The 12482-nt window shown below is 33.8% G+C and overlaps 1 protein-coding gene across 1 annotated transcript in view; it reads left to right on the top strand.

Annotated features, from left to right (window-relative positions):
* GLRA3 (glycine receptor alpha 3) overlaps window positions 1-11919 on the top strand; it is a 203312-nt gene extending 191393 nt beyond the window's left edge. The window contains exon 11 of the mRNA XM_056114225.1: window positions 11845-11919. Within this exon, the coding sequence (XP_055970200.1) occupies window positions 11845-11892 (48 nt within the window). The 3' untranslated portion in view covers window positions 11893-11919. The remainder of the gene's footprint in view (window positions 1-11844) is intronic.
* Window positions 11920-12482: the final 563 nt, after the last annotated feature.

Raw genomic sequence — 12482 nt, 5'->3', positions numbered from 1 at the left:
ATTAAAATATCTGTTTTAAACCTAAATATTAGACTAGAAAATACTAATCACAAAATAATTTGTCAGCAAGTTAGTAGAAATGTCTGCCAACTACTATTTCACTAGTATTATACTTTACTTAGGTATAAATATACATGTCATTTTCTTTATATACAATAGAAAGATTTAGATAACTATCATCATAATGACAACAGTATTAGTTGATAAGAATGAAGTCTAATAAACTCTTACAAGCTTCTTCAAACGTGGAAAACAAAACAGAAAGGTAGTAGAAGGTAGAAAAGAGTTAGGGAGCTTTCCTTAACACACAACTGACCCCAGTTCCATCCCCAATACCACATAAGGTCTGCCAAGAGTCTTTTCTGAGCACAGTGCCAAAAGTAAGCCCTAAGCACCACCAGGTGTGGCACAAATATACTCCCCCCCTCCAAAATAAAATTAAAAATAAAAGTGGATGACAACATTATAATTTGTAGATATGTTAGTTTTTTTTTTACCTCAACAGTCTGTGCCAAAGTCTAATATTTCAAATTTTAAAGACCAGCAAGTTTTTAATGATGAGAAAATTAAAGCATGTACATTTTCTACTAACTGCTCACTCATATATTAGAATTCTATTATGAGTATTCTGAAGTATTTTGAAGTAACTACGCTAGAACATGTGTAATTTTTATACCTGCAATTTATTTGGTTTTTAGATAATTATGTATTTCAGTAATTAATACATGGTTCCATTGTAAATACCTTTGCATATTTTTATGTGCCTATTTTCCTCCTTCTTTCCCCACATTAAAATTGCAGTTCATTTGTATTGGGAACTCAGAACTTTCTTTACTTAAAAATAGATTACAGAATCACTGTGGAAGCAAATAATAATAATAACAAGACACTAATAATAATAATAATAATCACCGTCATCATCATTATAATCAATGGACTTTAAGACTTTTCCAACTTTTCCAAACATTTCTCCATAATAGTTACTGGGAGAGTTTCTGAAACTTCTATCGACTATAGAAGGGAATCAAATTCTGTGACAAGTCCATAGTCTATGGTTGTAATCTAATACATACCTTGATAAATTACTTACAAATGCTTTAAAATTCTTATATCCCTAAAATATGAATCCATGCAATTGGTTTCTGAATTTCTTCCTAGGATTTTATGGTAGACAATGCATAATTTAGGAGGGGAAATGTGTCTACATGTTTAATAGGACAAAGAAAGTTGTTAATTAATTTGGCATGCTACATCTTAAGCGATTATGTTGTAGGAAACAATAGACAACTGTAACACTGTCTTTTGCCCCAATTTTAAAAACATGCATTTCCTTTTTCTGTTCCCCCACACACACACTTTTTTTTTGGGGGGGGGCACACCTTGTTATACTAGGGGTTATTCTTGGCTCTGCCTTCAAGATTTACTCCTCCTAGTGGCCCTCAGGGGACCATATGAAATGTCAGGAATCAAACCCTGGTAACTGCATGCAAGTCAAATGCCCCACCCGCTGGACTTTCACTCCAACCCCCGCTTTTCCTGTTTTTAACACATATACCCCAACCTACCAGTCAGGTGGGGGGACTGAACATTATATTGGTGTTTAAGTGCTCCTTAGCATATTCATGAGATGGACTTGTGAGAATAAGGACGGCCTATGTTAAAGTAGAAAGTATTCTTGATATTTAAAGTAGAAAACTGAAGTACTGAAATGTAAACTATCCCTTAGCAACTGAAAACACCAAAGAATAAGACTCTGCAAAAGGAAATGAACCAACAGTCCTTACACCTATAGTAACTAAGGTCATGCTTTCTCCAACATAAGTACATATACTTTATAATACATACAGATAAATAAATATGCTCCAAATTTATCAGCATGTAATATCTGCACTTCTCAACCGATATTGTACTTGTAAATAAAAGCAAGTGATTCAAGCATACACATAAATTTAGATATAGCCCACGAACATTCATGAATGCAGATTATATAATGATTGCCAAATGATGGAGTTGCTTAAGAAACATTAAGAGAATAAGTATGGCTTATACCTAAAAGTTACTTAAATTCTAACTCTCTCCAAAGTAAATAAAATCATTCAAAACATAAACTATAAGATAACAATTATCCTGCTCCAGTGAGCTGATGAGCAGATTAATCAGGAGTTGCTTTATTGATTTAGAGAATATTTTTTGCATCTTTATATTTGCAAGATTGTCATTTGGATTATGCTCACCTGTCAAATTTAGTTATGATAATGGAAACTTGCTTGTTAATTTAGATTTGCAAATTCTGCATTAGCTCATTGACATATTTATATTTAATTTCTGGACTTAGCTACTTGCTACTATAATAATGTTGAAGCTCTTATCATAATTAGCTCTAATTTGCAGTCAATTCCTGGCTTCATGTGCTTTTATTTCAAAGATGAATTCAACTGCAACCATCGCACCTTTGCATTAAGTGACAAATTGGTTACTCCTGTAGTCTAACCCTTAACACAAAATTGAAGGATTTTCTGGTTATGGATTTTTAAAAGATTTTGACAATGTATCTTTCTCTGGGCAGGGAGGGTTATTAAACCTCTTTGAGTAATGGATGATAAAAATTCAGGACTAAGAATCCTTAAATTCTGTAAAATGCTGAAAATGGAATATAATGGCTATGTGGTATTGTTCTTGACAGTGCCTTCATAAGCTTTAATGAAGCTTTATCCTCTGTTCTGAGCTACATTGCCATTCATACTGCTGCAGGAATAATCCTGTCCATCTCAATGCTCATTGGAATAATATCTTTAAGCACAAAGCAACTCTTCTCGTTGCTGGAACATATTTAATTTAGACCTTGAAATTTATCAAATTATCACTCGGACAACTTAAAGGGATACTACAATTATTAGAAGAAGTAATTGCACCTTGTGACTGTAAAGTAATCTGATATTTTAATAAGATATTTTAGAAAGTTTAGGCACCTATTTTCCCTATTTGATTGAAAGCATATAAAATGCCCATAATACAAGTTGTATTTCTATTCCTATTAGAAGATTTTCATTTTTATTTTCTCTTTTCTGTACTACAAAGACAAGAAAAATCTAGAGTTTTTGTTATTACTGTTGCTTTTTTTTAGGCCACAGCCAGCGATGCTTGGGGGTTGCTTCTAGCTCTGCACTCAGGAATTACTCCTGGAGATTCATATGGGATGTCAGGGATCAAACCTGGGGGTCGACCTCATGCAAGGCAAATGCCTTACCTGCTTTAACCCCAAATCTAGGAATTTAAAACTCTAGCTATCCCATTTTATGCATCCATAATGCAAACTTCATGAATAAGAGACTGTAGAGATTTTACAGTGGTGCCTTTCACGCACTGACTGATTTAATCCCTAGCTAAGCACCACTAGGGTTGATCCTCTGCACAGAGCCAGGAGTAAACCCTGACCACCACTGTATATTGCCCCCAAACCAAACCAAACAGCAATAAAAAATCCATGAATAGACAGTGCGCACTCTTAGTTGTATTCATTTAATTAACTTTAACTTGTTATCCCAGTCCCTGTTCCTCTTTAATACCTCTTCATTGATATATTAAAAACTGAATTTTTGTGCAATGACTGCTGCTATTCTAATTGCTTGGAAAGAAAAAAAGGATGTGTGTTCTTCCATAACAAAAATGCAGAGAGCCCATCTGCAAATTATAATTGTCTAGAACTTGGAAATACCTAGGGTAGGGAAAACGGTCTATACAAGTATTCTTTCCCAGACATCAGGTCAGAACACAGAAATTTGTAGATCAGATCCTCAGCCCTGTGCTCCTCTTTCTACACTTTCCATTTGTCATCTTTTACCTTTCTCTTTGCCCCCTACACACATACACATGCATATACACAGTTATAATTACATATTGTGAATAGGATAAAATACTTCAAGTTGAAGATGAAAACTGAGTCAGCTTTTCTGGACAAAGTTCATAAATCTATTATCTATTTATACTATATATTATTCTCAGTGGAAATATGGACAGTGGAGTCAGTTGATTTGGCTCTCCTTAAATAAGAAATCAGAGTATTTTACCTCGACACTGTTCAAACAAATCAATGGGTAGCAACTCTTCCTCCAGCTATTAAATTTCAAATCCTCATTCAGATTGTCTTCTAAGAATGAAAATTTTGAAGTAGTTCTTCCAAAAGACAAACTGTAATAATTGACAATATTGTATAATTTTGCTGTGTATTGATAGCCAGTGATTATATGTTTTACACATCATCAAATAAAAACATGGTGTTATTTTTTAAAACAGTGTTTTTGAGGGGCCAGAGTGATAGTCAGTGGGTAGAGCATTTGTCTTGCATGCAGAAGACAAGGGTTCAATCCCCAGCATCTCTTATGGTTCATTGAGCATACCCAAGAGTAATTCCTGAGGGCAGAGCCAGGAGTAACTCTTAAACATTTGAGGGTGTGGCCCCCAAGCCACACACACACACATATGTGCGTATACATGTATACATATACATATATGTATATGTATGTATATAGAGAGAGTGTGTATATTCTGAACCTTAGTTGTACATCAGAATCCTTTGTGTTTTTAATATGTATTTACTGGTATTCAATATAGATTATAATTCAATTACAAAGTAAGCAAATATTTTTGAAGGATCTCCTACATACTTACCACCATCTGAAGTGCTGAATTCAGTGTGTTAGGAGTAAGATAGAAAACTGGATTATGGGCAAAAACCCCTACGTGGGGATAATTGAAAAGAACATTAAACTTCTATTCTAATAAGATTTTATTGAACACTGAAAGTTTTATCTCATTTTTCTTTCTTTGAGTTTGTTTTAGCTGCTGTCTCTCACTATATAATTAGAATTTTAAAAAGCTTTGAGGTGTTTATTCAGCTTAGGCACTTTAGCAATGTCAGAATCTTCACCATCACATTCCCTGAACAAAATTATCCATATCCTCTTAAAACCATTAGTGCACTGGGTAATTCAGCAATCACTTTACAGATTTTATTTGAAAAATTTCAGATAATTCTTGTAAGATAATATCTTGTAAGATAATATCTTGTAAGATAATTCTCCTCCATTCTTGTAAGGCAGTGCACCATATATTTTTTCATATCTGCTATATTTTCATGCAATCAATAAATCCACTTTTTCAACTCCTTATGACTAGTTCTGTTTGTTCAATTCCTTGTGACTATGATCTTTAAGTGTAAAAAAGAAATTATAGCATGTTTTCAGGTTTATGAAACAACAGTATGTAGGTTAGCTGTCTAAATGGATATGTAGAAATGGATTTTTTTAAAAAAAATAGTAACTTAATGGCAGCATCTTTAAAAATCTTCCTGTAATAGCAATAATTTTATAAGGCCCTCTAAAATAATATGAAGTTTTAAAACAATCAAACCAAGCATAATATATAGTTTGGAATAAAACTATAGTAAAAATATGCTGAGTTGATTCATATGATTTATTTTAATAGTTGGTTTTTCTCTCTGGTGTGATTTTAGCAAAGATGCTTTATGTGCACTTTTGTCCAACCTGGCTTCTTAAAGTAAATGAGAACTCTGGGAGTAGTGGGTCAAAGGTCAGGAAAGGATTCAGATGTGAGGGGTATTTGAGTATGCTTGAACAATTTTGCACTCTGTCACTTTCATTTCCATGAACTGTGCAATGGTCATTCCCTAAATTTTGTATTTTAATGTATGATACTGATAAAACTGGGGAGACAGAGTGTGAAGTAACCGACCATTCAATGAATATAATACAATAAGTTGGCGCGAAAACAAAACAGAAATGTGTCATATTATATTTTCTGTGCATCATTTAAATATCCTATACAGTCTCTATATTATTAGTGAGATGAGATGTTTAAAGACATATTGCCATTTTAATGGTGTTAATTATTTTTATGTAAATTTAAATCATGTCTTCCTAAGTCTGTGTCTTCCTGTCCAAATGATGCCATATTTTTCCATAAAATTATACTGAAATTATACTGAAAATTTATGCATGATTTTTTCAACTTGATCCTTGTATTATCTTTTAGTTTATTTCTGCAGTTAGCAGGCTAATCAAAGTCATTAAATTATGTTCAGTAAATGATACTTATGTAACTGTAATTTGATCAAAAGTAATAAAAAATAATACCTTTCAAGAATATAACTGTCTTTTGATCCATTTTTAATTGGAACAAACTTCACCAAAGAATTCTATTACTTTCCTGTAAAAAAAGTCATGTCATTTCTCTGTTCTGATAGACACTATTATAACCTTTGGTTATAAGCGTACGGTGAGCAGGATGATAGATTGTAGTTTTCTGGTCAATTTTAAATAACATTTTATAAAGGAGATTTGACATTATCATGTTTATAACTTGTGTTTGAAAGTATTTTCCTCAAAATCTGTTTTCAGAATTAATTTGCCCATTTAGACTTTTCCAAATAAAACATTGTATTGATTTTTTTGTCAGTCTGGAATTTCAGATTGCCTCTTCCTCTATACAATTATACTAGAGTTTAGTGATAGTTTACTGAAAAATAAATAAGAGAAAATATTAAATTTTGTCTCAAAATATAAAGTTAGAGGAATATTTCAATGCAGTTAATTGCCAGGCTCTTCATTTTAAATTATTTATAATTTGTATGCATTAGTGATATATTCGGGTAGGGCGGCGTTCGCCTTACACGCGGCCAACATGGCCGACCCGAGTTCGATTCCTCCGCCCCTCTCGGAGAGCCCGGCAAGCTACCGAGAGTATTCGATATGCCAGACACAGTAACAACAAAGTCTCCAATGGAGACGTTACTGGGCCCGCTCGAGCAAATCGACGATCAACGGGAGGGCCTTTTACTTAGTGACATATTATTTTATATATTCCTTGACTGTAGAAAAACTGAGTAATTAAAAATTCCTTGCCAAATTTGCATTAAGATTTTTCTTTTTTAAAAAATTTTATTAAAAAGATACTTTTATTTCTTTTTTTAAATTTTTTATTAGCAAAACACCACGTGGTACAGTTGCCAGGTTGCAGAGCCTGGCAAGCCACCCGTGATGTATTCGATATGCCAAACACAGTAACAACAAAATCTCCAATGGAGACGTTACTGGGCCCGCTCGAGCAAATCGATGAACAACGGGAGGGCCTTTACCTTTACCTTTACCTTTTATTTCTTTTTTTAAATTTTTTATTAGCAAAACACCATGTGGTACAGTTGTTGACCTTACAAGTTTTTATAGTTGGGTTTTGGTCATACAATGATCGAGTACCCATCCCTCTACCAGTGTCCATTCTCCACCACCAATGGTCCCAGTAACACTTCCATCCCTCCCATACCCCCATCCCATCCCGCCTCTGTGGCAGGGCATTCCCTTTTGTTCTTATCTCCTTTGGGAACCTAAGGTTTGCAAAAGAGGCATTGAGTGGCAAACATGTTCGGTCTATAATCTACTTTCAGCATGCATCTCCCATCCTGGAAGAATCCGCCCAATACCCTTGGCTTGGTGTTCCCTTCTCTGTTTGAGCTGCCCTTTCCCCTAGCATGTGCGGCTGGCCATCAAGCCATGGAGTCAACCTCCTGTAACTTATCTTGACTATTCTAGGATGTTGATCTCCTATTTTGTTATTTTATATTCCCCAGATGAGTGCAATCTTTCTATATCTGTCCCTCTCTTTCTGACACATTTCACCTAGCATGATACTTTCCATGTATGTAAATTTATGTAACTATTATTTGTATGTAATTACCATTCGTATGTAAATTTCATGACTTCATCTTCTCTAACAGCTGCATAGTACTCCACTGTATAGATGTACCAAAGTTTCTTTAACCAATAATCTGTTCTCAGGCACTCAGATTTTTTCCGAATTTTGGCTATTGTGAACTATGCAGCAATGAACATAGAAGTGTAGATGTCACTTCGGCTATACTTTTTTTGCCTCTCCAAGGATATATTCCCAGGAGTGGTATTGCTGGATCAAATGGGAGCTCAATTTCTAAGTTTTTGAGAATCGTCCATACTGTTTTCCAAAAGGGCTGGACCAGTTGGCATTTCCACCAGCAGTGAAGAAGAGTCCCTTTCTTGCCACATTCGCATCAAGATAGTCAAAGCCTCTTAGACAAACCCATGGCAAGCATTACCCTCAATGGGGAAAAACTAAGGGCCTTTCCTCTAAGATCAGGGACAAGACAAGGATGCCCACTATCACCACTTCCGTTCAATATAGTACTGGAAGTACTTGCAATAGTGATTAGGCAAGAAAAAGACATTAAAGGCATCCAGATAAGAAAGGAAGAAATCAAGCTCTCACTATTTAAAGATGATATGATACTGTATCTCGAGACCCCAAATCCTCTACTAAGAAACTCCTAAAAACAATAGACTTGTACAGTAAAGTTGCAGGCTATAAAATCAATGCCCAAAATTCCATGGCCTTCCTATACGCAAATAATGAGAGAGAGGAAAGTGACATGGAAAAAATTCCATTCACAATCGTGCCCCAGAAAATCAAATACTGGAATCAGTCTAACTAGAGAGGCAAAGGATCTCTGCATTAAGATTTTTCTAATGAGTTGACCATCCCTAAATGGTTTGGTTTTACTTGAATTATTTATCAGTATGCACATACAAATTCTTAATGAATTTACTGCCTTACTGCCACAGGATAAGTCAAATTATCTGTAACCAGAAGAGGTTGAAATATCTATATGTAGGAGAAACTTTAATAATGTGGCTGCAACTTATTGGTTTACTATAATTTTTATAAGTCAATTAAAATACTTTAATTATTCTCAGTATTGTCATTATTTTCAATAGCTTGTAGCTTGGTTTTTTCCTATGTATTTTACCACAATTTACTTTGCTGATAGTATTTTTTTGTTTCTTGATAAATTGATTTCTAAAATATCTGCTTTCTTTGTAATTTAGTGAAATTTACATTATTAATTTTCCAGCCTCTCATTGAATTGAATCAGTGAGCTAAAGTATATAGCTTTGGGTAGTATACTATGAAATGCAAAAAATATTGTAAAATACTGTATTTTTCTAATTATCTTATACTAAATTGTTCTTGTTTGAGGACCACACCTGGAAGTACTTCCGTCTGCTTAAGTGACCTCTGGCAGTGCTCTGGGAGCCACATGAAAAGTCAGGAATAGTACTAGGTAGACTGCATACAAGGCTAACACCTTATCCTCTACTATCTTTCTGGACCCATACTAAATCTTTTCCTCATTTCTTATATTTGACCCTGGGCTGGAGCAATAGCACAGTGGGTAGGGTGTTTGCCTTGCACACTGAAAACATGGCCGACCCGAGTTCGATTCCTCTGGCCCTCTTGAAGAGCCCGGCAAGCTACCGAGAGTATCTCGCCCGCACAGCAAAGCCTGGCAAGCTACCCGTGATGTAATCAATATGCCAAACACAGTAGCAACAAGTCTCACGATGGAGAAGTTACTGGGCCTGCTTGAGAAAATCAATGAACAACGGGAGGACAGTGACAGTGATATTTGACTCTGTTATGTTTCCTCAAATCAGTTTTTCACCCAATAGCATACTCTAAAACTTCCCCCAGGAAAAGTATAAACTGCACTTGGAAGAAAGCTCAAAATCATTTTGTAATATGAAGAGTGAGTTATCTGAAAACGTACTCTCTAACAAGCAAATACTAGTAGAAATCAACAATGCTTACATGCTTTTAGGTACCTCTCTCTTCTGCTCTTCAAAACAGGGTTCTACTTTTTAGTTACCATTAAAAATAAAAGAACAAAACAAAAAAAAAAAAACTCTTTTCCTGGATAATCACTTCTGAAAGACCAATTTAAAGTATTTCTCTTAATAGACCATTTTTGTAATAAATTTCCCTCAAAAAGTAAATTATACAGATTGACCATTCTTAAAATACTCTATGAAAGATTATTCTTACTATTATAACCCTGTATTTCCTAAGCAACTAATAAAAATAAAATATTAGCATGAAATAAAGTGTATTTTTTTCAAGTTTTTGAGTTAGTTCATAGTAGAAAATATGAACACAGAGATGTAATTTTTTTCATTAACAAAATGTTGCTGGTATAAGATATATGGTGGGTTTATATATATATATATATATACTGGAAAGAAACATAGATTTAATCTATTATATTGTATTTCATAAATATCAGAATTGACATTCCTGTTTTCCTAGGGCTGCCATTATTATTTCTCGGAGCTTCTTTGTTTTCCTGTTCTTGAAACATGAAAACCTGCTCACTGAGAATGAATTGGCTATTCAAGAAATACTGTTTTGATAAAGCTAACTAATACAAATACAGTAATATGGCTTATTTACTAACAGGCAACAGAACAGTCTAAAAGCCAAGTTTGAAAAGTAACATTAATGTAATGATATTCAATATTATTAGCATATTTAATAACAACCATTAGTGTTATCTGGTCTACAAATGCATGGCTTTTAATTTTATTCACTGTAGTCTTAAGCAACAAAATGCATGAACCAGTATGCCATAATAGCAATGCTTAAATATTTATCCTATCAACATATTTTATTCCTATGACTCAGAAATATAATTATAGAAGGTAATATATAATTGTATGCATTATTAATATAAATTATTCTTTTTTTGCATTCTATCCTAAGTGAGATAGCACAATCGTTTTGGTACAATTAGTAAACATTACAACTACTAAAATTGAACCCCCTGGATGGTTTCACTAAATAAGAAAATAAATTGTAAACATATTATATATACTATTTAATCTTAATGTGAAACAAGTTGCCACAATCTTTGAAGAATATTTGCTCATACCCAGAATTGGAGTTTTGAAATATCTTAATATTTAAAATTAAGAAGTCATATTACACTCAAATTCAAAGATCACACACTTTCACCTCATAAATGGAAAACACTAGAACCGAAGTCACCATCTGGCCCCTCCCATGGGTTGTTGAAATGTGTCATTTGAAACGAGGTTTTCAATAATGAGGTTTTCAACATGACAGCTATATTTTGGTTTGAAAGTGTCAGTTATTCTGTTATTTCACATATTCATTAAATATACTTACCATGAATAACCTACTTAGAGCCTTTATTTTACAAAGGATGAAGGTAAGGTAAGGTAAGGTAAAGGCCCTCCCGTTGATCGTCGATTTGCTCGAGCGGGCCCAGTAACGTCTCCATTGGAGACTTTGTTGTTACTGTGTCTGGCATATCGAATACTCTCGGTAGCTTGCCGGGCTCTCCGAGAGGGGCGGAGGAATCGAACTCGGGTCGGCCATGTTGGCCGCTTGTAAGGCAAACGCCCTACCCGCTGTGCTATCGCTCCAGAGGATGAAATGGACCCTAAAAATAAAAGCGAATTTGTTCAGTGCTACTGAATCTCTAACCTCTACTGAAGCTGAGACTACACTTTTCTGTGGTTTTAGTTTTTGATCTTCAAATGTGCAGCTTATAACTCTTGGATCAGAAGTCTCTACATAATTATTAGTGTCTTCCTGAAGTGACAATTTTATTATAAATGCTAAAGTTTCATATATACATATACATATATGTATATGCTTTGTGGATGTTAAAATATAAAACAGAAAAAAATCAGCTTTAGAAAGAAAAATCTGCTACAGGTTACCTATTTGGCTCTTAATCCTACTCAAATTTCATAAGAGTTCTTGGTGAAAATACTTCTACCATTTTGAGGAAGCCGTCTGGTCACTTTAGAGTACATTTAATAAGTAAATGAACTACTAAATATATAAATTAATTTTGAAGTCAGAGATATAGGTGCAGAGTCTCCTAATTGTGAAAATCCAAATATTACCATATCTCTGTTCTTCATTTTATGTCAGCACAACTCTTTCACAGCTGACAGAATGCCAAGAGGTTGTAACTGCTAGATACAGGCTAATTTCCATGAAAGGAATTGAGAGACAAAGAATTCTTGACTGGATCAATCTCAGCAATGAAAAAAAATATTTTTCTTGAAATATTAACATTACTCGCAGAATTTCTTTGACTTAGCTAACCAGCTACAGAAAAATCTCAGCGTAATCAATATTTAAAAGAAATGTTCCATAGGGAATTAAAATACATTGTCAAAATGATCGAGTTTTAGTCCAACTCTACTCCATGTTAATTCACCTTATTTCAATAGATGATTAAAAATCTATTCCATCAAAGTATCCCTCCTCGCTTCATCTTTTAAGTCACAAAAGCAAAACTTTGTTAAGTTGATTATCCTTTTTACTATTTCTTTTTTATATTTAATGCCTAAATTAATTTTATTTTTATTTCTATATGATAATAAAATGGAAATGCTTTATTCAACATAAAAAAAATATGAACCTTATTTTACCAGCACTTGGATGAAGTAACAATCTCTTCTCTTAGTCATTTTGAAGGAAAAGAAAACAGTGAATTGTCATTTATTTATTGTACATGAAAACTATAATTTCAGAAGAAAAATTATAAATAATCCCTCACTTTA

The sequence above is a fragment of the Sorex fumeus genome, unplaced genomic scaffold, assembly GCF_029834395.1.
Source record: "Sorex fumeus unplaced genomic scaffold, SorFum_2.1 ptg000024l, whole genome shotgun sequence".
Lineage (NCBI taxonomy): Eukaryota > Metazoa > Chordata > Mammalia > Eulipotyphla > Soricidae > Sorex > Sorex fumeus.
The sequence above is the reverse complement of the archived record's forward strand: the minus strand, read 5'-3'. Positions and strand labels throughout refer to the sequence as shown.